We start from the raw sequence: 26,169 nt of genomic DNA on the forward strand, positions 1-26,169 counted from the left end.
GATAATAAATAACGACAACTAAAACGGTAACATTTTAAAAATAATGTTAAAGGTAGCTTCAACATCTGTAAGTAAGGTTAATAATTTCACGAGAAACTATTTCAGCATAAGTTAATTAAATAAGCTGACAAAGTCTTGCCATGAGTAGCAACCAGCCAAACCCTATTTCATGCAGCCACCCGCCCACTGACGAACTAGCCGACCCTTAGTCCATTTACCCGCATACCAAACCAACTAGCCAACCCCTATTCCATGCAGCCACCCACCAAACAAACAAACCAAACAAGTAGGCCTAGCCATCCAACAAATCAACCAAACTGTCATACTCATTTCACGTGCCTACGTTCTAGCTCTTCTACACTAAATGTCAAGAAAAGATTTGCACGCAAGATAACGTTTGTATGTCCTCCTTTCCTTTTTATTTTAATTTTTAATTTTTTATTTTCATTTTTTTATCTCACAATAAATAGTAATTTTATCTGTCTGCGTCAGTCGTCAATACTCTTTAACTTTCTGAATACCCCTCCACGAAAGATAGCCCCGTGACACACAAGTCGACTTGAATTATGCGGTGTCACTTCTTTTCACTCCGATACTAACTTCAAGACACAGGATTTATTGTTTTGTTCTTTGTAATCGATCTCTTTTTTCTTCTTCACCATTGTGATGTTATAACGGGACTTTTTATTACTAAAGGAGACGTCGAACCAACGTTTATTACTCTTCGATCGTTTTGTGAGGAAAGAAAGCAAGACAGACGGCGCCAGCGTTTTTGCCGACATACTATTTTCTGTCTCAGCTCAGGATTCAACGAGTTGTACCTGCATGTTTAGGACGATTTACTGTTTAGGACGTTTTGGACATACCCAGAGAGACACCGATTTGTATCAGTGCTGGGTCGTTTTGTTAGGAAAATATGCCATAGCAACCTATGCCATCTGGTGCTAGTTCCAGATCATACCATTCTTTGGGCATGGGAATTGAAACCTTCGATGAAAAAGAAATACCCTGTCTGATGCTGCCTTTTGAATGATAATGATGGTAAGTGTACCTTTCGCTGTAATGGTCTTGTGAGAATGTTTGTTGTTGATGTCGTCGATACATTTTGGTTCCTTACGTATTATTTTTGCCAAACATTGCTCATGCAAAGTCGTTTGGTGTGAAAACGTCTGATATAGATGTGTACATAGATGTACATTTTTGGAGTGGTGCGTGTGTGCGCGCATTTGTGTGTGTGAGTGTGTGTGTGTGTGTGTGCGTGTATGTGTGTGTGGGGGGATTGTGTGTGTTTGTGAGTGTGTGTTGTGTGTGTGTGTGTGTTGTGTGTGTGTGTGTGTGTGTGTGTGTGTGTGTGAAAGTATGTGTGTGCGTGTTTCTGCGTTCTATTCTGTTCTGTTCTGAACGGGAGTGAACCTAACGAAGGGATTGAGGGATGGATTACAACAAGAAAAGATGAAGAAAACAGAAGAAAAATAGTAGGCGGCGGAAGATAGATCACAATTAAAACGAGAAATGCAATGGGAATTGGTTGCATAAAGTTTCACAGTTTGCTCTCTCTTGGGAAATCAGCAGTGTGTGAGAAAAGGAAAGCGAACCACAAAACAAAACAAAACAACTTAAAGTGCTAAATTGCAAGCGACTTTATCTTCAGTGCACCACATTCAAACAATAAAATCAATGCACAAATTCAGTCGTTCTTTCTCTTCTGTTTGTTCTTCTTGTATGCTCTCTTTTTTCCTGGACCAATGATAAGGGGAACAAATCGATAGCAAAACTTTGCAGAAACATGGCAAAAAGCGTCAAACGCTAACAAGTTTTGATAACGTACATTTGATCCGCAATCAAAACAATAGCAGCTCACGGTTCTGCCTTTGGAATCGAGAAAGCATGCAAAATCCATTAACATTCTCACCTGCGTGTGTGGTAAAGGTGTGTGTGATGGGGGTATGTGTGTGAGAGAGAGAGAGAGTGTGTGTGTGTGTGATGTGTGTCTGTGTCTGTGTGTGAGTCTGTACACCTTTGTGAATTTCATTAACATCATCACACATACGGACTCCGTGTGTGTGGTAGGGGGGGGGAGGTAACAGTATCTCTTAAGTCTGTGTATGAGTGTGTGTGTGTGTGGGGGGGGGAGAAATAACAGTATCACATCAGTCTGTGTGTGTGTATGGGGTGTGTGTGTCTGTGTGTGTTTGTGTGTGTGTGTGTGGTTGCCTGGCTCTTCGTGAGCCGAAATCGTGAGCCTGTCTTCCCACCGTTTGAGCGACTGACTTACTGGCTTGCCGCTTGCGTGAAGTGTCACAAGTCAAAACTTGGATATCGATGCTTTTTCATATGCCAGAAAGCTTTTCAAACGAATGTTATTGTGACGCTGTTTCTCGATCGGCTGAAACGTATAAGTGAACGGGTTGGAGAGGGATAAATGCTACGCAAAGTGATATTATTGATTATAAATCAGAAATGTTTGCAAAGGACAGAATGGGCATATTGATGTATTGTAAGGGTGGCAGATTGACAAATTGTATGTAGGGAGGATGGAGAAGAGGGAAGGGTGGTGTAGGACAATTCGGAGTGTGCTGAATGTGACATAGACTGGAATTATGAAATCCGTTTTCCAGAAACGCTTGTTAGGAGAAAATGATCGTAGGGTCGTATTGTATGGGTGACAGATGGACAGATTATGATAGGGATGGGAGAGGGGGTGGGCAGGGGAGCGCAAGTTATTGTGTGAATATGATAAAGCCGTCATTGCAGGTCCTGAAAGTTCGAAAGAATACGTTCGATTGGCCAATATTTAGAGGTAGAGTAGTGTACTTGAATTAAGCCGGGAAAATCATAAACAAATGTGTGTGTATGTGCGTGTGTGTGTGTGTGTGTGTGTGTGTGTGTGTGTGTCTGTCTGTCTGTCTGTCTGTCTGTCTGTCTGTCAGTGTTTATGTTCCATGTGAAGAGTGAGAGGATTTTCCATGTATTTGACATATCAGTAACAAATCGCTGTTGAGGGGTTGTTGCTTTCTACCCGTGTCGAAAAAAGATGAATGACATTTTGTCATTACACGACACACCCGATCGAGATGAAGCGTGAACAGATTGCTTTTTGCACTTTCAAATACAAACCTTAGACGCCATATTATTCATCGCTCTTCTTCGATTGCACGGCAAGACCGACATTCTACCCTGCAGTATAATACAATCTTGCTGTGTACACCCTTACAAAACCATTACGCCCCTTAGGCGCGAATAATATATTGAATCATCTTCTCGCTTGATTGCACTCCCGTGCCTGGAAGGACCGAACACGAATACCTCCCAGGCACAAAGAAATATGCATCTGAGAAAGAAAACCCAATGCCGCTAGACCACATCACAAACAGAACTCTACAATCCACAGGTGTTGCCCACACACACACACACAAACACACACACACAGAGAAGCCGTATATATATATGTATATCTATATCTATAAATATATAGAGATAGATGACAGTGTATTTTTAGCGCGGTGTGGTGGTTTGAGTGCCTCGATGACCCGGAGAGCTATGCCAGCGGGAGTGTAAACTCCTGGTAGGGCCACCCAAGCTGGAGAGGTCAAAGGGTAGAGGTCAGACTAATTCAGCCACCTCTCCCCGAGGCTAATGGGGTATGAGAAGGATCACTCAGACAAAAAACCAAGGACGGGGGACGTTCTGCAGCCATGGACGGCAAGTCTCCTACGACAAGGAAAAGTCGGAGAAGAAACCACTGCTGAAGACGGATGCGCTGGGCCAAAGTGCGCGTAACGACAGTGCAACGCATTTCACTCCCATGATGGACAACGACGAGAAAGAAAACACGAATATCAACGACCAATTGTATTGTGTTTGCTAGAAGAAATATTGTTGGGAGATTTCCCCGAGCGCACGAAATCGTGGTTCTAGCATTGCTCTGACAGAAGTCAACAGAATGCAGAGGTTAACTTCCGTGCCATGGTGGGGAACGGGATTAGGTGGCACATTAATTTATCATTATATATACCAAAACCAAGGACATATTGTAACGAGCTTCTTTCAAACTACGGTATCAGGATCCTTGTGGATTTTACACAATACAGACTAGACAAACTACGGTATCAAGATTCTTGTGGGTTATACACAATACAGACTAGACAAGCTTCTTTCAAACTACGGTATCAGGATCCTTGTGGATTGTACACAATACAGACTAGACAAGCTTCTTTCAAACTACGGTATCAGGATCCGTGTGGATTGCATGTACACAATACCGACTAGACAAGCTTCTTTCAAACTACGGTATCAGGATCCTTGTGGATTGTACACAATACAGACTAGACAAGCTTCTTTCAAACTACGGTATCAGGATCCTTGTGGATTGTACACAATACAGACTAGACAAGCTTCTTTCAAACTACGGTATCAGGATCCTTGTGGATTATACACAATACAGACTAGACAAGCTTCTTTCAAACTACGGTATCAAGATTCTTGTTGATTATACACAATACAGTCTAGACATGCTTCCACTTTAGATTTAGGCCTAACAAAATGTTTACCACAATTTGCATAATTCTGTTATTTACGACCATAAACCTTTTTTGAAGTGCTTGGGACATAGTTAAAACGGGAATAATATTATGTAAAGGTGAAGACTTAAAAACAGAAATAATGAAAAAGGTGAAAGTATTGGTGTTTTTTGTTGAAAGAAAGAATTAAGCGCCTGGAAAAGACTACAACAGTGAACGAGATGTTTGCACACATTGAACATTAAAATTGAATGTTTTTGTCGAGGAACATTGCATTGACCAAACTTATTTCGTATTTTTGAGTTTACGTAGCTTGCGTTTCATAAGACCTATACCTGCCCTGTGAATTTAATAAAACCACTGACTCGCGAACGTCAAGCGAAATGACCCTATCAGTCATACAGCGCTAATAACCTTGGGCTCTCGGAACTATATTCTTCACGTTCGGCCACTCGATATTATTGCAAAAGTGTCAGGTATAAACTAGAACTCAATATTCATTCTGGGTAGAGAACTTATGGCAAGCCCGTTGATTACAAAAAAAATCATCGATTCAACAGTACAGAGAGAACTAGTCGATTTAGATAGACAGTGCTATGTAAGCTTATACACCAACGACTGTATGCATTGAAAAATGTCTCTCAATTTATCTTCAATTTGTTTAATATGGAGTTAATTGTTCGTTCATCACCAGGCCAACATAAGTCATTTATAAATGAATTATGCAATGATGGAATTAGTGAATACATGAACGAAGGAAGGAAGGAAGGACGGAAGGAAGGAAGGTGGGACTTACTCACTCGCTCACTGACTTACTCACTCACTCACTCAGTGAATTAATCCATACACAAATCCAGCAAACTACCAATCAATCAATCAATCAATCAATCAACCAACCAATCAACCAATTCAACCAACCAACCAATTAATCAATCAATCAACCAACCAATCAATCAATCAATTAATCATGTAATCAATCATCCCATGCCCATCAAAAATCATCACCGACAAATTATATACCAAACTGTCATCCAATACCGGAAGGAAACAATACTACACCTGTACAGCGAAAGACCCTCACCTAAAACTAACCGAACAACTCTCCAACCCTGGTCAGTTTGCTTAGCCACTCAGTGACATACGATCTGATCGGCACTCTACCCCCTGTTAATGGAAGACTTAGCATTCTACACTCGGCTCCCAGACAATGAGAAAACAAACGCTTTATGCGACTCATGCAAGTGGTAGCAGTGTTCTCTCTGTGCTTTTCGCTTCCTGTATTACTACAACTAATACTACCGGGCGCCCGTGATAGTTCTTTCTTCCTGTGTGCCAGAGGTAAAGATAACATAAAAATAAACTTGGGTTTTTGTTGCATAGCAGCGATGAGAGGTTTGCAGGATTGCATCGGTGGCGGCCTAATTGGAAGCGGGAATGAGAATGAAGACTTCTTTCGAGGCTGGACATGTTCGGGTGTGTGTTTGTTCGTTAAGTGTGTGTGACCTGAGTTTTGTCGAAGACTCGGGTAAGCGCCAGTGTTTGAGAATGAGATAAGGGTGTGAGACGTACGGCGCTGTGGTGGTAGGTAGTTCCAAGCAAAACTGCGGTCCAGAGAATGAGACCTTGGGTCGAGGAAGACTTTACTTTACTTTATGCGCGTGTGTTTCACATACTGTGCCTGTATTTATGAGCATCCTGAAAGCAGTAGAGTTATCAAGGCAAAGACTTGCATGGAAGTCATCTTTATAATCTTGCTGTTGGCTTTGCGCTGTGGCTGTTCTTTGGAGACCAGAAGAGAAGAATAAGAACCTTGGGTGCTAAGGGAAAACTCACGTACGGCTTGCTTAATGAGAGCTTTGTGAGAAACTTCGGTGGTCATCGGTAAGTGAGAGTGGGTGTTGTATCTTTCGGAACTGTTCATGTACAAGCGGCGAATTACAACCAAAAAATCAGTCTGAACAGGTATTTTTGATGTATCTATTGTTGTACGTTTACTTTCAAAAACTCCCTATTTTGTGCTTTCGTAGAAAAAAAACAAAGATCATTAATTTAGATGATTGTTTCAATGTCCCTGTTCTTGAGCGATTTTCTGTAAAAATGTGATTACTTGTGTATTCGAGGACAAGTGTTATGACAAATTCTATAATACGTACAACCGATAGACGTGCTTGCATTTGCTGTGAAAATGTTTTCTTCAAAACTGAGGTGTGTGCATATATGTCGCTGGGTAAAGACTCTCAAAATAGACACCCGATGTAAGCTGCCATGGGTGTCATTTGAAAAGTTTAACAAGTCGCGTAAGGCGAAAATACAATATAGTCAAGTAGCTGTCGAACTCACAGAATGAAACTGAACGCAATGCCATTTTTCAGCAAGACCGTATACTCGTAGCATCGTCAGTCCACCGCTCATGGCAAAGGCAGTGAAATTGACAAGAAGAGCGGGGTAGTAGTTGCGCTAAGAAGGATAGCACGCTTTTCTGTACCTCTCTTTGTTTTAACTTTCTGAGCGTGTTTTTAATCCAAACATATCATATCTATATGTTTTTGGAATCAGGAACCAACAAGGAATAAGATGAAAGTGTTTTTAAATTGATTTCGACAATTTGATTTTGAAAATAATTTGTATATATTTAATTTTCAGAGCTTGTTTTTCATCCAAATATAACATATTTATATGTTTTTGGAATCAGCAAATGATGGAGAATAAGATGAACGTAAATTTGGATCGTTTTATAAATTTTTATTTTTTTTTACAATTTTCAGATTTTTAATGACCAAAGTCATTAATTAATTTTTAAGCCACCAAGCTGAAATGCAATACCGAAGTCCGGGCTTTGTCGAAGATTACTTGACCAAAATTTCAACCAATTTGGTTGAAAAATGAGGGCGTGACAGTGCCGCCTCAACTTTCACGAAAAGCCGGATATGACGTCATCAAAGACATTTATCAAAAAAATGAAAAAAACGTTCGGGGATTTCATACCCAGGAACTCTCATGTCAAATTTCATAAAGATCGGTCCAGTAGTTTAGTCTGAATTGCTCTACACACACACACACACACACACACACACACACACACACACGCACATACACCACGACCCTCGTCTCGATTCCCCCCTCTACGTTAAAACATTTAGTCAAAACTTGACTAAATGTAAAAAAGACTTCGAACGAAAACCCGTTTGAAATGTGGTTAGTTATTTTCTGAAACTCCTTAACATTGGAGAAGTGTATATGCGACTGATGAAGACGGTTTGAGTTCTATACTATTTTTTGGTGAAAGAACAGATTGATATACCTATGTTCTCTTTACAGTGTGCTAAATTTTTCTTGAAACCAAAAAACCCAAACAAACAGGCGTGTTCAGAGGTGAGCGCGTACAGGAAAAGCGTCCAACACCGGCTTTTAGAAAAAAAAAACATTTTAAAAATCAAAATTAAAATAACAATTTTTTAAATGTCAATCATTGTCAACAGTTTAATTGAAAAGCAGGTGTGACCTTGTGCAATGGGATGGAAGGTAGGACGCTACATTCAAAAATAAGTTAAGCTAGCATTTTTTCCAACATTTTTGAAATATCATTTATTGTCAGTGGCTTTGTTGAAATTCAGGTGAGCCTATATTAATGGACTGATGATGTCATTTGTATGGAGTCGACGCACGTGCGAGGATATGTATGTGTGGGAGGGGGGGGGGGGGGGGCGCGGGAGATGGAAGCTTGCTGTATGTTATGTAATGTATATATTGTGTGTGATACGTGGAAATGTGATACTATTTATTTGCATGTATGATACAGGTACAAATGTGATAATTGTAGGCTTATACTAGTGATTACTGTGTGTGATACATGAAATGTGATATGAATGCTGTTTTTATATGTTATACTCTTATTTTCTCCCAAGCGCAAGACAAATTCTTCTATGAAAATTGAAGCCAATAAAATTTGAGTTGAGTTGAGTTGAGTTGATATATATATATATATATATGCACAGAGGGGATTAAGTACAAGAGCTAAGTTAAATGTCAGTTTCCCTTTAGGGGTACTGCAAACACTTATTTTGACCGACTTTCTTCAACATTTGGGTGCGTTGAACGGTGAGCAAAAATCATAATCTGCGTTGGTACCACATTCCATCTTTGACACTTCCTGAAAGCACGCAGAAGGCGAAGAAATAAAAGACGCGCCTACGACTCTGGCAGCAAAAAGGTGTTTGCAAACAGTGATCGCATTTTAACCGATTCCGTCGCGAAGTCAGTCTGTAAGCGAATCGATACAGTGGAACCGTCCCCACTTTAAGACCGTAAAAAAACAACCCAAAAACAAAAACCAACAACAACAAGAAAATCGGGCTTTAGAAAAAGAGCGGGAGTCTTAAACTTCGGGTAAATTTACTTGTTTGTTGGATAACAAGTCTGGAAAAGTAGGGTATTCAAAAGAGAAGAGGGAAAGGCTTAAATAACGGGTCTTAAAAAAGCGGGGTTCCACGGTATCTCCTTTTAGCCTCCCACCGCTCCTCCCCATACCACAACCCTACACCTCTCTTCAACACCTGACAAAATACCTGAAGTGTGACGAGACACCTGGAGAGACAAGATAGTGAAGGGTAATTCATACCTGAGGTGCGTCTTCGTTTCCCTGATATATAGGCGCACTTGGTGCACGTTAAGAGGCATATACTGACACAGAGGTGTGATTGTTCAAAATAGACCACGGTGAGTTTACGTCTCTCATAGATAGATAGAACGTGTTTAAGTCGTGGTGTGACTGTAATTTCAGTCAATGTCTCTCATGGATAGATATAACGTGTTTGAGTCTTGGTGCGATAAATTTTATTTTGAGAGATTGATAATGTGAGTTGTGACATTGACTGTCATTGGAGTTTATGTCTCTCACAGATAGATAGATAGAACGTGTTTAAGCCGTGGTGTGATTAGTTTATTTTGAGTGATAGGTAATGTGGGTTAATTGTGACAATGGTGTGACCGTAATTAAAGTTTATGTCTCTCATAGATAGATGGAACGTGTGCACGTTGTGAGGCATACACTGACACAGAGGTGTGATTGTTGAAACAAGACCACGGTGAGTTTTTGTCTCTCATACATACATAGATAGAACGTGTGTGACTCTAATTTCAGTTGATGTCTCTCATGGATAGATAGAACGTTTTAGAGTCTTGGTGTGATACATTTTACTTTGAGTGATAGGTAATATGAGTTTTGACAGTGATGTGAATATAATTTGAGGATATGTCTCTCATAGATAGATAGATAGATAGATAGATAGATAGATAGATAAAACGTGTTTGAGTTGTAATGTGACACACTTATTTTGATGGATGGGTACTGTGACAGTGAAACCAGAATCTAATTTCAGTTTATCTTTATCATGAATGGAACATGTTCAAGTCTTGGTGTCTTAAATTAACAGGATTTATTTATGAAAGCTTCTTTTTTTGTCGTAGGATTCGCTTTTTTTTTTAACCAAGCCTTTGTTCTTTTATTTTTTATAATTGTTCTCTCTCAATTTAATGGCTCCAGGAAAACGTATCACATCTCCTCGCGCGCGCGCGCGTGTGTGTGTATGTGTGTGTGTGTGTGTGTATGTGTGTGTGTGTGTGTGTGTGTGTGTGTGTGTGTGTGTGTGTTAGAGAGAGAGAGAGAGAGAGAGAGAGAGAGAGAGAGAGAGAGAGAGAGAGAGAGAGAGAGAGAGAGAGAGAGAGAGAGAGATAGCGTGTATATGTGTGTGTTTGTCTGTCGGCATGTATCTCTGGAAATATCTGTGTGTAAGTGAGTACCTGTGCGTCTGATAATAACAAAACAAAACACGCCATACCAATAGCAGAGAAAAAGAAATATACACCTACATCCTTTGCTATGGCAAGTACCAGAAACAAGCACTTAAACCCTTTCTTCATAGATCCTCAGCCATGGACCCTCCGGACAAAAATCACCATCGCTACCCATAAGACTCCCTGGAATGCCAGAGCATATAGCACACTTACACTATCCCGTTGAGTTTTACACACCCTACATAAAAGACTCGCAGAGAAAGCATTCCGCTATCGGAGACCTTAGAACTCATAGTGGAACCGATACTTAGGCACGACAATTGCTCCGTATGTGGTGCAGGCCAGGATTATCTGATACAATCAGCCTTGCCGCTCCGTCAATAAAATTCAGTTTCGTATCGCTGGGTTTCTAGCTTAGTATCACCAAGGTACACTAATACAGTTTAGTTTCGTATCACTGCGTTTCAGCTGCGTATCGGTGGATATCAGTTTTGTACATAAGGTTTAGCTTTGAATCTTTGGGTTTAAGTCTCGTATCACTGGTAGCTCCGTATTGCAATGTAGGCTACATATATTTAGTTTTTTATCTCCAGGTGTGAGCTCTATGTTACTGGAATGTAGTACCATATCTCCTATTGCTTTTGTGTAAGTATTAAGTTGGGTTTCATGTAGCATAGCATATGTCACAGATTGTGGTAGGAGGTGTACTTTGGTCCCGGTCTTAACCAAATTTCTCTCGGTATACATTTTCCACAACACTGCATATTCCTTATCTGCCTGTCACTTTTTGTTGTTGCTGCTTCATTGTGTCTGCTTTGAGAGGGATGCATGCATGGACGGGAATTGGGTTTTCATGTGGAGTGAAGTTCTGTTGTGAACGGATCTGGATCTCGTAATGGGTCACATGTATTGTGAGGTACATGTATGTGCACTGTTTAAGGTAGAAAGAGGGAGTTGCTTGAAGGTCAGAGTAATGAAAGTATCACTTTTCAGTTCGATGGTAGCGGTTTCTTTTGTAATTCTTCTGACTGCTTCCCTCGTTGTGGGTCATAAATATTGTAAGTTTAGTTTACCAAGCTGACACAAAAAGCCATTTCAAGGTCACAATCAAAAAGTTGTTATTTTCATTTCGGCTTGACCATTGTGATTTCCCTTGTTATTCCTTTGACAGTGGCCCCAGTTATTAGTCAGTGATTTCAGTGGGCATGCACACAATATTGAAATGAATAGTGGTGTTCTTTATGGATCAAAATGATCAGGTTTCAATTCCATTTCGACTGCCGTGGTTACTTTTGTTATCCCTGAAAATAAGGACTCGGCGAGTTATGGGGTAGGACCGTACCGTATGGCGACTCGCTTTTCCCCAAGGAGAAAGCCCACATTTCTATAGGGGAAACCTCACATAAATTATGGGTTCCTGCTACCTTACTTCGCCATGCTGACACGTAAAGCAATGTTGTTTTAGCGTCACACCAATGAGGCTCTCACTTTCTGTTTGACACGATTGATTTCTTCAAATTTTTTCTGTGGCTCTGGCACATGGTATGGGTCAGTCATTTTGCAAGTTCTCTGCACTATGCTGAAACGAAACACTATTTTCTTTCAAGGTCAGGCTAATGATCTTCCCACTTTTCCCACTTTTCGTTCGACGAGAGTAGTTTTGTTTTGTGATTTGTTTGTCTGCAGCCTTAGGTATCGGTCAATGATTTTTTTCAAAATACATCCACAATGATGAAATGGAAGTCGACGCTGTTAGTTGCTCCGAGAAAAGAGCTTCTCTTTCTGTCCGCAAGAAAGCGGCAGTCGCTTTTTATAGATTATTTTAAACTTGGGTCATCGATAGGGTTGATCTTTTGATCTTGTGACCGTTTCATTGAGATAACCTTGCTCAAATGCCGACGTTTGGTCTGGATTTTCTGGTTTCTTTGTGTGGATTATGTTCGAGTGCGTGTGGGAAAGCAGTTCAATATTCTTCAAAACGGCAAATGCGAGGGAAAAGATAATACTAGGTTTAGTCATTTAGCAAACGTTGCGGAGAAAAGATAATAAAGCGGAACATACTGAGTGAAAAACTTAAGATGTATAAATATTCTGGTCGAGAACAAACACTTGAGAGACTTGGAGAATTAGTTAGAAGCGCAGTTTGAATTAGTCAGAAATACATGTTTGAACATTGACTGGTTTTGTTTTTAAATACCGCCAAGGAGGGGGCCGTTAAAAAAGCAAAACTTCTGTAAGATTTCAACTTCCTTAGATAATTTGTAACAAACACCCATTGGTTATTGTCCAGGCTGTTTACCCGTTATGTCCGCCGAATGTGGACATTTCCTGTAAACAAGGGTCACTTGAAGTAAAGATTAGCAATGACATGCAATGACTCTTGAAGTAAAGAGTAGTTGAGGGCCGAAAGCCTTATCTAATCCAGGTTTTTGATGTTAACAGGAACATGTCTGATACGGCTCTTAGACGGCCTGCTGTATGTGAAGATTTATTCCTTAGCAACTCGTTACGTCACGTGTTTAGTATGAAGTACATGTTCAGACCTTTCGGGGGAAATCACAAACGGACAGATACACAAACCTCAGACACAAAAACAACCACGCCTGCACGACACACAGAATGAGGTACATGTATCTGACACAGACAGAAGAACACTGAATGTCTGACAATGCCGTATGCTACACATAGCCATTGTTTTCATAAATAGAGAATATAGAAAGGTCCATCTGAAGACAACTTTATATGAGAAATAGCTTACATTTTATTTCAATTTTCAAGTCGTAACTCACAGATAGGGACGAACGATTATTCCCTGTGGATAAATTATACATGAAGTACATAAACCGAATACACAAGGTCATGCTTTTTTTCTTTTTTTCTTCTTCTTTTAATCATGTCCCTTGCGACATTCCTTTGGGAGGGGGGGGGGGGGGGGGACTGCCGCCAGAAGGTCTGCTTTTAATTCAGCAGATCTGTGACGAAGTTGGTCGGCAAACTTCCATTCTGTCTTCAAAGCAAACTTTAAACAAACGACAAGTAACTTAAGGAGCAACCTTTTTCATGTCCGTCTGGGTCTTGCGGCGACGTCTATGTCAAACCAGCAAATAAAGCCTTTCACTTTTTACGATCGGTTCAATGCCATTTTGTTTTCTTTACAACGTCCCTTGACAAATCCATTGCCGTCCATGCTGTTATGTGTTTCGTGCCAACAAAACACAGGTAGGTTTTTAGAATATCGTTGAAGGGTGAAATTAAAACGTCGAAGATCCTTTCAATGACGAAATTCAATCGGCTAGATTCTTCTCATTTTGATCAGTGCGATCGGGTTGTGAGGGCTGTTAAATTGAATGTTTAGTTGGTGTCTCTTGTTGTCGTGTGCGGTACTTTATATTCAGTCGGTTGTGTATAAAATACACAGGAGAGGTATGTTCGAGACATGCTTCCTGCACATATCAAAGTTAAGGTGAGATGATATCTTTCATTTATCTCTCATTTCTCTGTGCAATAGTAAGCGATAAATGGATATTAAAAATAATAACAAGTACTTACTGTTAAAAATACTTACCGGTAATGGCACTGGTAGAAATTTGGTATTTCTATGTGTCACAGTTACAAAAAAAAGTGTCCGTCTGCGAGAATGCCCAACAATAAAAACTTCTTTTATTATTAAACCGTACCTTCTTACGTTACGTGGAACATACACTGTTTTAAAATATGTTTCAGCTTAACATAAACAGTAACAGACATGGAAATCGAGGCTTAAGGTAGAGGTGATATGAACATTGAGTGGCAAACAGTCTTCTGTTCTACTTGGTCGTAAGGATTAAATTACCCAAATTATTCGTAAAAAAACGAACACTTTTAATCCTTTGTTTGCTAAATCCTCAAAAACGATGTGGAGGTCAGCGTCTTGATCTTTACTTTGTATAAAAGAAACGCTTTCTTATTTAGAGAGAGAGAGAGAGAGAGAGAGAGAGAGAGAGAGAGAGAGAGAGAGAGAGAGAGAGAGAGAGAGAGAGAGAGAGAGAGAGAGAGAGAGAGAGGGAGGGAGAGAGAGAGAGCGCGAGAGAGAGAGAGAGAGAAAGAGAGAGCGAGAGAGAGAGAAAGAGAGAGAGAGAGAGAGGGGGCAGAGAGGGAGAGCGGACAGCGAAGTGGAAAGCAGATCAAAGATCTTTACACGCAAACACTTTCTGAACTGATATCATAAGCATGAAATGTTGGGGGTCCTTCACCCTCACCTTCCAAGTTAATGACATACTTTTTACATTTAGTCAAGTTTTGACTAAATGTTTTAACATAGAGGGGGGAATCGAGACGAGGGTCGTGGTGTATGTGTGTGTGTGTGTGTGTGTGTGTCTGTGTGTGTGTGTAGAGCGATTCAGACTAAACTACTGGGCCGATCTTTATGAAATTTGACATGAGAGTTCCTGGGTATGATATCCCCGGACGTTTTTTTCTTTTTTTCGATAAATACCTTTGATGACGTCATATCCGGCTTTTTGTAAAAGTTGAGGCGGCACTGTCACACCCTCATTTTTTAATCAAATTGATTGAAATTTTGGCAAAGCAATCTTCGACAAAGGCCGGGGTTTGGTATTGCATTTCAGCTTGGTGGCTTAAAAACTAATGAGTGAGTTTGGTCATTAAAAATCGGAAACTTGTAATTAAAATTATTTTTTTTATTAAACGATCCAAAAACAATTTCATCTTATTCTTCGTCATTTTCTGATTCCAAAAACATATACATATGTTATATTTGGATTAACAACAAGCTCTGAAAATTAAAAATATAAAAATTATGATCAAAATTAAATTTCCGAAATCGTTTTAAAAACTATTTCATCTTATTCCTTGTTGGTTCCTGATTCCAAAAACATATAGATATTATATGTTTGGATTAAAAACACGCTCAGAAAGTTAAAACGAAGAGAGGTACAGTAAAGCGTGCTATGAAGCACAGCGCAACCGCTACCGCGCCAAACAGGCTCGTCACTTTCACTGCCTTTTGCACTAGCGGCGGACTACGTTCAGTTTCATTCTGTGAGTTCCACAGCTTGACTAAATGTAGTAATTTCGCCTTACGCGACTTGTTTCTTCTTCTCCAAAGCAAGTGAAAAAGACGTTACGTCAAACGATTTTGGCCGGCAGTGCGCCTCAATACTTTTGATTGTCTGACATTTGACAGGCAAAATAGTCACTACGTCCAGAGTCAAAAGCTAAGGGCCTCAATAGGAGACAAAACCATAGCGTACAACTTCTTCTAGTCGCTCTCCATTGCCCATCAACAGACTAAGTGGGGCATAGAATGCAAAGGTGTACCATAGATTACAAAGGCGCCTTCAATTGGCTTAATCCTGTGTTAAGGCACACACTTATATTCCCATCCAATCCGGGCTGAGAAGGGTGTTACGAAGACATTTGCAGGGCTGTCGCACCGAGTCGAGTTCAATAATGGTCACTCATATCAATAGGGATAGTTGTGTGAAAAATTGGCGTGAACAATAAACGGTGGTATTGAAGGGGTTTTGAAGGGTTGTTGAAGAGGTGTGCAAGACTTAATACCTATACGAAGCATTGACAGATCGGGTGTTCTCACCGACTGTGGCTTTCAGTGCAAAGACGTCGATGTCTTCTTATTTTGTCATTTCGCGTGTGAATAATCTGACTTTGATCTATAGGTTTGTACTAATTTGTTTTGCTGAGCTTTTTGTACCTGGGCTGTCTATTGAAGGTTGTAATCTCCTGCTGACTGAGCGTATCTGTGGTCCATGGCACCAGAGAAAAAAAGTCTTGAACTACTCTCTTCTTCTTTGCGCCCTTAACAATGACACAGAGGTTTGACTTATATAAGTTCGTACACCCTTGCTGTACGCGTTTATCTGTAGTCCCTAGCACCTAAGAATAAAGAGTCTAGCACTACGGAATGGTCTCTCTTCTAACCAAGGTTTTTTAGTAGGGACTTTTGACTAGTGCGACTGCAAAACAGCCACATCTGTTGTGGAAATTGTGTGTCCGAATTGCTAATTTAACAAACGTTTATTATTATGTGTCAAAAGTAAGTTTAATTTCATAATTGGGAGAAAGGCAGAGACAGAGATGTGTCTGTGTGTGTCGTACGCAAAAATGTGTTTGTGTTTGTTCCAGCGTCGCATAATTTCTCTTCAGTAGATTTTTACACTAACAAATATCTCGTTTTACACATATGATTTTTTTCTTCTCAGGTGAACCAAGTCTCCACATCAAAGCACAATACAGCGGAACAGTCAAGGATTTGTAATCTTACAACAACAACAAATCAAGAAAATTGAAAAAGCGTCGTAACTATTCTTCAAGCAAGGAGAAGCAAAACACTTTGTGGACAAGGATTTGTAACTTAATAAACAAGGAAACATGGCGACATTCTAACGTTTAAGAAAATCAAAGTGAAACAGAACACCTGTGAAAACACTCAGAACACTCAGCAGCGAAGATGACGTTCCAATCCACAGTCGCCTCTGTGAAGAACATACGAAAACAGCGGCAGCTGGAGCTAGAACTTGTGGAGCTTGACAGACAATGGCACATCGAGCTGAAATGTAAGTGTTTTGGAAGAAATTTGAAACAGTATGTCTAGTGTTGTTGTTGGTGTTGTTGTTGTTGTTGTTGTTGTTGTTGTTGTTATAGTTGGTTTTGTTGTTGTTGCTGCTGCTGCTACTGCTGCTGAAGATGATGATGATGATGATGATGATGATGATGATGATGATGACGATGGTTGTGGTGGTGGTGGTGGTGATTGTCGCCTTGTCATGGTGACTGTCTTTGTTTTCATTGAAGGGTTGATTAATTTAGTTTTACTTATTGAAGTAGAACCAAGAAAAAGGTGACACCACTGAATGTAAGTGACCGTCTTGTATTCGGAGTATTACTCTTACCTTTGACAACAAAATACATAGCCCCATCACTCACATACACACGTCCTTATGTTCCAGTCATCGCACGGGAGCGGCTGGGCGTCATCAAACAGCTGTCCCGCTTCAACCAGGAGATGAGGGAGCTGGATCACTTCAGGGACTCCATGCACGGCAAGGCCATCACCAGGTTCGCCGACCGTCTGCACGGACGTCTGCAGCAGGAGAAGGAGCTCAAGCAGATCGTCCACAAGTTCGACTTCGAGCCCGACCCTGTGGAGAAGATAAACCTCACGAACCTGCTCCTCAGGGACGAAGCGGGAGACGGAGAAGAGGGCGGAGGGGCGATTGAAGGAGAAGACATCGCTAAGGTTTGGACATCCAAGGACCTCAACAAGCAGAGAGTCCAGCTGCAGAAGACGACCTTCGAACAGTGCATGGCAGAAAAGCGCAACAGACGTAGGCCCTTCTGGGACAAGGCGGTTCTGGGCTCGCGCAAGAAGAAGACCTTTCAGCGAGATCGTAACGGCTTCATCCGCAACTTGGGAGGAGGGAGGGGGCGAGGTGGACGGAGGGAGGAGAATGCCGGTTGGCATGTTTGGGCCACCGCTTGAACAAAATGGCGGGTCTACAACCACCGAAGAAGAGAACGCAACTCCTTCCGGAGAAAGCGAAGGAGGAGGAGAGGTGATCAGCCACAACGGAGAATCATCTGGAGAGAATAACGGTGATCCGGTTCAGCACATTGAAGAGAACGGTGAAACAGCAACAGCCGCAGAGTTAACACGAGTACCACATCCACCAGAAGAATACGACGATGGACCCAGACGTCCGTACGGACCTTTCAAATCCCCCAGCCTCCCAGCTCTCCACAACCTACGCAAATTAGAAACTATCAAAGTGCGAGGGCGCGGGGGAGGGCGAAGAAGAAGGGATCGTATTCACCCCTCCCTCAGTGACAGAAACAGTGCCTCAATGGATTATCTGCCCTTGATCAAGGGCACCAGAGGGCAGCACGGGGTGTTTACGTCACCGCTTGACAGAACAGAAAAACACACCAATGGCAAAACAGCAATTCTACCGGAAGTGACGAAACCTAACCCCGGAGTCGGTCTACCCACAATATCGGAATCTTGAATTTTGCTATTGATGCGGTTGTTGTCACTGCTTATTTTGTTCTTGTTAAGCAGACCTATTGTATAAAGCAGACCTATGAAGAAACAGATGGAAAAGTCGAAAGCAGCAAAGCAAAGCAAATGTACTGCCAACACTTGTTTGAGCCTCTTGTTTGTCTGCATTAAAGGCCAATAGGTCAATGTTTGGTTTTGTCCTGAATTAAACGTTCCAATGATTTAACCTTTCCTGTGTTTTGATTCTTGATTTGGAACGTTTTAACTCTATCTGCTTGTTGTATGCGCTCCATGCTTTTGGTGTTCTTCCCTTTCCGTGTTTCTTTGTAATATCTAATTCACACGTCTTCTTTGAGTTGAATAAAGGGAGGGGGGGTAGGTTGAGAGGATAGTACACTGTATACAAAACGTTCAGGATGTGTTCTTAAGGGTACGGCCTTACCTTGAACGAATGCATATATTTAGGGTAGGCGTGATCTAGAAACTGTGACGCCATGCCCTAATATTGCTCGAATGGATTAAACCCACTTTTGACCATAAGAAAAGTCGATCTTCCATTCATAATAATAATAATAATAATACTAATATAATAATGGAACATTTATATAGCGCTTCTCCACAGCTCGAAGCGCTTAACAAATTCAATCAAAACAGAACACGATATATACATTTAAGAATCAAGTTTGTCTGAAATAAAAAGGAAAATAATTAACATTATGAGGATACAGAAGATTAGGAGGATACAAGTCGCTTGTTATTCTCTCAGGTGCCAGGAGATTGGTTCCGCGTAACTCTCGCTTACTCATGTTTGAAATGTCGTATTCATTTAGAGCGCTCACGTCTCTCTGTGTCTCAGAGGAGTAAAAGGACTAAAAATGTATGTCAAAAACTGGGACCCAAACTTAGTATAACGACCCAACCCAACCAGAAATAATGCAGGAAACATGCTGATGTTAAATCTTAGCCTCAGGCACTGTTGACCAGTTGTGCAGAACATGACTTGCAATAATGTTTTACGCAGCCGTTGCGATTAGTATCAGTGGGGTCTACTGTGCTTCCGTTTTGTCCTCGGTTTTGGCTCCAGTGTAAAGAGTAAAACGCTGACAAGACATTAAATGTGTGTATTCCTGAGTCTGGACAACATGTGTGTATGTTGGGTAGGGGGGAGGGGGGTTCGTGTGTGTGTGTGTGTGTGTGTGTGTGTGTGTGTGTGTGTGTGTGTGTGTGTGTGTGTGTGTGTGTGTGTGTGTGTGTGTGTGTGTCTGTGTGTGTGTATGTGTGTGTGTGTGTGTGTGTGTCTGTGTCTGTGTCTGTGTGTCTGTTTGTCTGCCTGACTGTCAGTTCTAAATGGTCATTACAATGACAAGTTGAAGGTTAACGTTCAGATAAAAGCAAAAACCTTGAATGAAGCACAAAGAATCTCATCACACACGAAGATGAACTAAACTCACCAACCAACAAAACACCAACCGATGTACCCCATCCCTCTAACCAAACACCCACCAACGTACCCCATCCCTCTAACCAAACACCCACCGACGTACCCCATCCCTCCAACCAAACACCCACCAACGTACCCCATCCCTCCAAACACCCACCGAGGTACCCCATCCCTCCAAACACCCACCGACGTACCCCATCCCTCCAACCAAACACCCACCGACGTACCCCATTCCTCCAAACACCCACCGAGGTACCCCATCCCTCCAACCAAACACCCACCGACGTACCCCATCCCTCTAACCAAACACCCACCAACGTACCCCATCCCTCTAACCAAACACCCACTGACGTACCCCATCCCTCTAACCAAACACCCACCGACGTACCCCATCCCTCCAACCAAACACCCACCGACGTACCCCATCCCTCCAACCAAACACCCACCGACGTACCCCATCCCTCCAAACACCCACCAACGTACCCCATCCCTCTAACCAAACACCCACCGACGTACCCCATCCCTCCAAACACCCACCGAGGTACCCAATCCCTCTAACTAAACACCCACCGACGTACCCCATCCCTCCAAACACCCACCGAGGTACCCCATCCCTCTAACCAAACACCCACCGACGTACCCCATCCCTCCAACCAAACACCCACCAACGTACCCCATCCCTCTAACCAAACACCCACCGACGTACCCCATCCCTCCAACCAAACACCCACCCACCCTCAAAACGCACGACTCTAATGCCCCGCTATTCATGATGTCACCAGATTAACGATAATCGTGCCCAGGCGAGGCAATGCATGCGACTTCTTAACGACCAGGATTAATCCCAAAGTCTCATTGCTTTCACACCTGTGAAGTACCAACAGGAAAATGTTGGAATATGGGACGATAAAGTTGATTTGGGGTTTCGTGAGAAACTGATCAAGAAAACTGGAGTATGAAAAGATGGGGGGAGCCGGAGGGGGGGGGGGGGAGGGGGGTGGAGGAGAAAGAGAGAGGGAGAGGCTCATTGACCGGCAGGCACGGACATGGACTCTTTTCCAAAAGAAAGAAAACAGAAAAGATATAAACACAGATTTGAAGAAAGGCGAGGGAATAGACAAAGGAACGACCAAATAGACCAACGAAAAAACAAACATAAAAGTTACATACACATAAACAAACACAATCAAGCAATGAAGCAAAATAGCAAGTAAGCAAACGCACCAACAAACGCGCAAACAAACGCACAAACAAATGAATAAACAAAAGCACAAACAAACAAACAAACAAACAAACAAACAAACAAAAAGACAGACAGACGAACAAAAAGAAATATAGCAAACAAGCTGATTAAGAAACAAACGAAGTACTTGCCTGTCAAACAAAGAAATATCAAGCTAACGAAGGAACGAACGAACGAACGGACGGACGGACGGACGGACGAACGAAGGAACGAAGGAACAAAAGAACGAAACGAAACGAACGAAGGAACGAACGAAAGAACGAACGAACGAACGAACGAACGACCGGACTGACTGACTGACTGACTGACGGACTGGCTGGCCGACTGACTGACTGACTAACTAACTGACTAACTAACTACCCTACTAATTAAATGACGTTTAACTTACTAACGTACTAACTAACTATCGTACTTATATATTCAGGGATCGCGCTAGCTTTTTAAAAAACGCGTAAGTCATACGCAAGGAAACGAAAAAAACGTGTCACGGACCAATATTTTTGCGTACTATGAAAACACGTACAGACACAAACAAAACACGCACGAAAGACTTAAAGACACTCCTTACCTAAATACGGCGAGTTTTCCTGTCGAACTCCGCGCACGCCTGTCGAATAACACCCCTGCTGTCTCCAACCTTCGGGCCTTGCGAGTTTGTTTCCCGCTCTAATACGACTAGACACACTTTCCGCCTTTTGGGAGCGCGAGATGGGAGAGCAGCTAAGTAGAGGTTACATGCCGAGTCTCAGTGATTATCAAAAATAATGGTCGAAGTTAGCGGATCATGAAAAATGCGAGCTTTAGCGAGCTTTTTCATGACCGCGAACTGAGACCATTATTTTTTATAATCACTGAGACGAGGTGTGTAACCTCTTTATTCCTCCTTTCTTCAGTTATTCAAAGAAAAGAGGAGTTTTTTTGCAAAAGTTTGATCGAATCCTATTCTCTCAACCAGTCAACCTGCGCAGGCGATCGATTAATGCGCGGTTGTATAGTTCCGTGCAAATCATTCCATTCTGTTAACACTTCTTGTCAGTTTTCCTATTTTGGGCTAAAATCAAGTACACAGATATGCTGTTATTCTGCTGTGGCGGCAAAGGCAGATATTGTGTGTTCTGTATATGTTTTGGTATCGCTTAGGATAATGTTTTTTCGTCAAATGGGACTAGCAGACGAACTTTTGCACCCGTGTTCCAACGTTAAAAACTGTATGAAGTTCAGTTTTCTGGGGAAAATAGTGTATGAAACCCCTTTATGTTGTTTAAATTGATGAGATGTGTGCATTTGGTTGCGTGTGATCTGTTTATTAAATGAAATATTGTTGAAAACTGGATTGCAGTCTGTTGTCGAAGGAACTGAGTGAAAAGAAGGGGAACTACTCTTGTCGCTAGACAAAGTATGAGTTACTTGCCTTGGGAAATTGCTTGTGATGAACGGCTTGAGCACGGCAGATGAGATTCAGAAAACAACCGAACTCATGGATTTTATATGGAGATTCATGTGTTCAGGCCTGTAGTTGTTAATTTAAATGCGGTATGTTTGTATTGTTTGCTCCAGAGATGTATACTTCGTACATTAGAGCGTTCGGAACTTTTCAGTCGCAAAAAGTAGTACCGAAACAGAACAACCTCTCAACCCATTGCACTATCGAGGATTCAGGCTGTTGCTGGGTCGTTATTTGTTTGGTTGCTGGGTCATTATCGAAAAATAACTACCCCTACAAGTTTACAGAGGTAAAGAAGCAGAGGGGGGAATAATGTCTGTTTCATTATCCGACAAGACATTATCTGGTAATACCCTCGTTACGTTCGTTTGCGATACTTCGATGCAAAAAGAAACGGACTTTAGTTTTGACGCGCAGATTTCATGTGTGTCGTCACTTCTCGAGCCCTATAGTCAGTTTCAGGATCGGGTGATTATTAAGTCAGAGCAAAAGCGCTGCGTGAAGACAAGAAAAAGTTACAATATTTTTGCGTATGGCTTACGCGGCGCGGGGAAAAAAACGCGTCAGCGACTTTTAAAATGCGTCAAATACGCAAAAATCGTGCGTAAACGCGATCCCTGTTAATATTATATACTTACCACTAATTACTAACTTATCAATTAACTAACTGACTAACTCGATGAAAGTACAAACTTTAAAAAAATACAAGTCGCGTAAGGCGAAATTACTACATTTAGTCAAGCTGTGAAACTCACAGAATAAAACTGAACGCTCTGCATTTTTTCACAATGACCGTAGTCCGTAGAAGGCAGTGAAATTGACGAGCCTGTTTAGCGCGGTAGTGGTTTTGCTGTGCTGCATAGCACGCTTTTCTGTACCTCTCTTCGTTTTAACTTTCTGAGCGTGTTTTTAATCCAAACATATCATATCTATATGTTTTTGGAATCAGGAACCGACAAGGAATAAGATAAAATAGTTTTTAAATCGATTTCGGAAATTTTATTTTAATCATAATTTTTATATTTTTAATTTTCAGAGCTTGTTTTTAATCCGAATATAACATATTTATATGTTTTTGGAATCAGAAAATGATGAAGAATAAGATGAACGTAATTTTGGATCGTTTAATAAAAAATAATTTTAATAACACTTTTCAGATGTTTAATGACCAAAGTCATTTATTAATTTTTAAGCCTCTAAGCTGAAATGCAATACCAAAGTCCGACCTTTGTCGAAGATTGCTTGGCCAAAATTTCAATCAATTTGATTAAAAAATGAGGGTGTGACGACTTTTATGACGTCATCAAAGACATTTATCCAAAAAATGAAAAAAATGTCTGGGGATATCATACCCAGGAACTCGCATGTAAAATTTCATAAAGATCGGTCCATTAGTTTACTCTGAATCGCTCTACACACACACACGGCGACGCACAGAAAGACACACACACACACACACACACACACACACACACACACACACACACACACACACACCACGACCCTCGTCTCGATTCCCCCTCTATGTTAAAACATTTGTCAAAACTTGACTAAATGTAAAAAGCAAGAAAGAAAAAGATAGAGAGAAATAAAGAAAAAAAGAAACAAACAAACAAAAACAAGTCGCGTAAGGCGAAAATACAACATTTAGTCAAGCTCAGTCGAACTCACAGAATGAAAGTGAACGCACTGCATTTTTTCCGCAAGACCGTACACTCGCAGCATCGTCTGTCCACCGCTCGTGGCAAAGGCAATGAAATTAACAATCCGGAAAAGCGCGGTAGCGGTTGCGCTGAGGAGGATAGCACGCTTTTCTGTATCTCTATTCTTTTTAACTTTCTGAGCGTGTTTTTAATCCAAACATATCATATCTATATGTTTTTGGAATCAGGAACGGACAAGGAATAAGATGAAATTGTTTCTAAATTGATTTCGGACAATTAATTTTAATAATAATTTTCATATGTTTAATTTTCAGAGCTTGTTTGTAATCCAAATATAACATATGTATATGTTTTTGGAATCAGAAAATGACGAAAATTAAGATGAAATTGTTTTTGGATCGTTTATGGAAAAATAATTTTAATTACAAGTTTCCGATTTTTAATGACCAAACTCATTCATTAGTTTTTAAGCCACCAAGCTGAAATGCAATAACAAAGTCTGGCCTTCATCGAAGATTGTTTTGCCCAAATTTCAATCAATTTGATTGAAAAATGAGGGTGTGACAGTGCCGCCTCAACCTTTACAAAAAGCCGGATATGACGTCATTAAAGGTATTTATCGAAAAAATGGAAAAAACGTCCGGGGATATCATTCCCAGGAACTCTCAGGTCAAATTTCATAAAGATCGGTTCAGTAGTTTAGTCTGAATCGCTCTACACACACACACAGACAGACAGACACACACACACATACAGACACACATACACCACGACCCTCGTCTCGATCGAAAACTTGACTAAATGTAAACAAAGAAACAAGTCGCGTAAGGCGAAAATACAATATTTAGTCAAGTAGCTGCCATTTTTCAGCAAGACCGTATACTCGTAGCATCGTCAGTCCACCGCTCATGGCAAAGGCAGTGAAATTGACAAGAAGAGCGGGGTAGTAGTTGCGCTAAGAAGGATAGCACGCTTTTCTGTACCTCTCTTTGTTTTAACTTTCTGAGCGTGTTTTTAATCCAAACATATCATATCTATATGTTTTTGGAATCAGGAACCGACAAGGAATAAGATGAAAGTGTTTTTAAATTGATTTGCACAATTTAATTTTGATAATAATTTTTATATATTTAATTTTCAGAGCTTGTTTTTAATCCGAATATAACATATTTATATGTTTTTGGAATCAGCAAATGATGGAGAATAAGATAAACGTAAATTTGGATCGTTTTATAAATTTTTATTTTTTTTTACAATTTTCAGATTTTTAATGACCAAAGTCATTAATTAATTTTTAAGCCACCAAGCTGAAATGCAATACCGAAGTCCGGGCTTCGTCGAAGATTACTTGACCAAAATTTCAACCAATTTGGTTAAAAAATGAGGGCGTGACAGTGCCGCCTCAACTTTCACGAAAAGGCGGATATGACGTCATCAAAGACATTTATCAACAAAATGAAAAAAAACGTTCGGGGATTTCATACCCAGGAACTCTCATGTCAAATTTCATAAAGATCGGTCCAGTAGTTTAGTCTGAATCGCTCTACACACACACACACACACACAGACACACACACAGACACACACACGCACATACACCACACCCTCGTTTCGATTCCCCCTCGATGTTAAAATATTTAGTCAAAACTTGACTAAATATAAACAAGTCGCGTAAGGCGAAAATACAATATTTAGTCAAGTAGCTGTCGAACTCACAGAATGAAACTGAACGCAATGCAACGCAGCAAGACCGTATACTCGTGGTCCACCGCTCACAGCATTGGCAGTGAAATTGACAAGAAGAGCGGGGTAGTGGTTACGCTATGCTGCATAGCACGCTTTTCTGTACCTCTCTTCGTTTTAACTTTCTGAGCGTGTTTTTAATCCAAACATATCATATCTATATATTTTTGGAATCAGGAACCGACAAGGAATAAGATGAAAGTGTTTTTAAATTGATTTTGAAAAAAAAAATTTGATAATAATTTTTATATATTTAATTTTCAGAGCTTGTTTTTAATCCGAATATAACATATTTATATGTTTT

The 26,169-nt window shown here is 40.8% G+C and overlaps 1 protein-coding gene across 11 annotated transcripts; it reads left to right on the top strand.

Moving 5' to 3' along the window:
* The first annotated feature begins 503 nt into the window (after positions 1-503).
* LOC138962551 (uncharacterized) lies at positions 504-18,556 on the top strand. Of its 11 annotated transcripts, none has more exons than XM_070334399.1 (4): positions 504-1,041; positions 9,535-9,604; positions 16,535-16,888; positions 17,282-18,556. In XM_070334399.1, exons 3-4 carry the CDS (start codon positions 16,783-16,785, stop codon positions 17,812-17,814), a joined length of 639 nt encoding a protein of 212 aa, XP_070190500.1. In that variant the 5' UTR covers positions 504-1,041; positions 9,535-9,604; positions 16,535-16,782; the 3' UTR covers positions 17,815-18,556. The 11 variants fall into 11 exon arrangements, with proteins under 11 accessions (XP_070190500.1, XP_070190504.1, XP_070190507.1 ...); XM_070334398.1 differs by lacking the exon at positions 504-1,041 and adding an exon at positions 6,031-6,401; XM_070334397.1 differs by lacking the exon at positions 504-1,041 and adding an exon at positions 8,943-9,236.
* Positions 18,557-26,169: the final 7,613 nt, after the last annotated feature.

This window comes from Littorina saxatilis, linkage group LG3 (genome assembly GCF_037325665.1).
Source record: "Littorina saxatilis isolate snail1 linkage group LG3, US_GU_Lsax_2.0, whole genome shotgun sequence".
Classification (NCBI taxonomy): Eukaryota; Metazoa; Mollusca; class Gastropoda; order Littorinimorpha; family Littorinidae; genus Littorina; species Littorina saxatilis.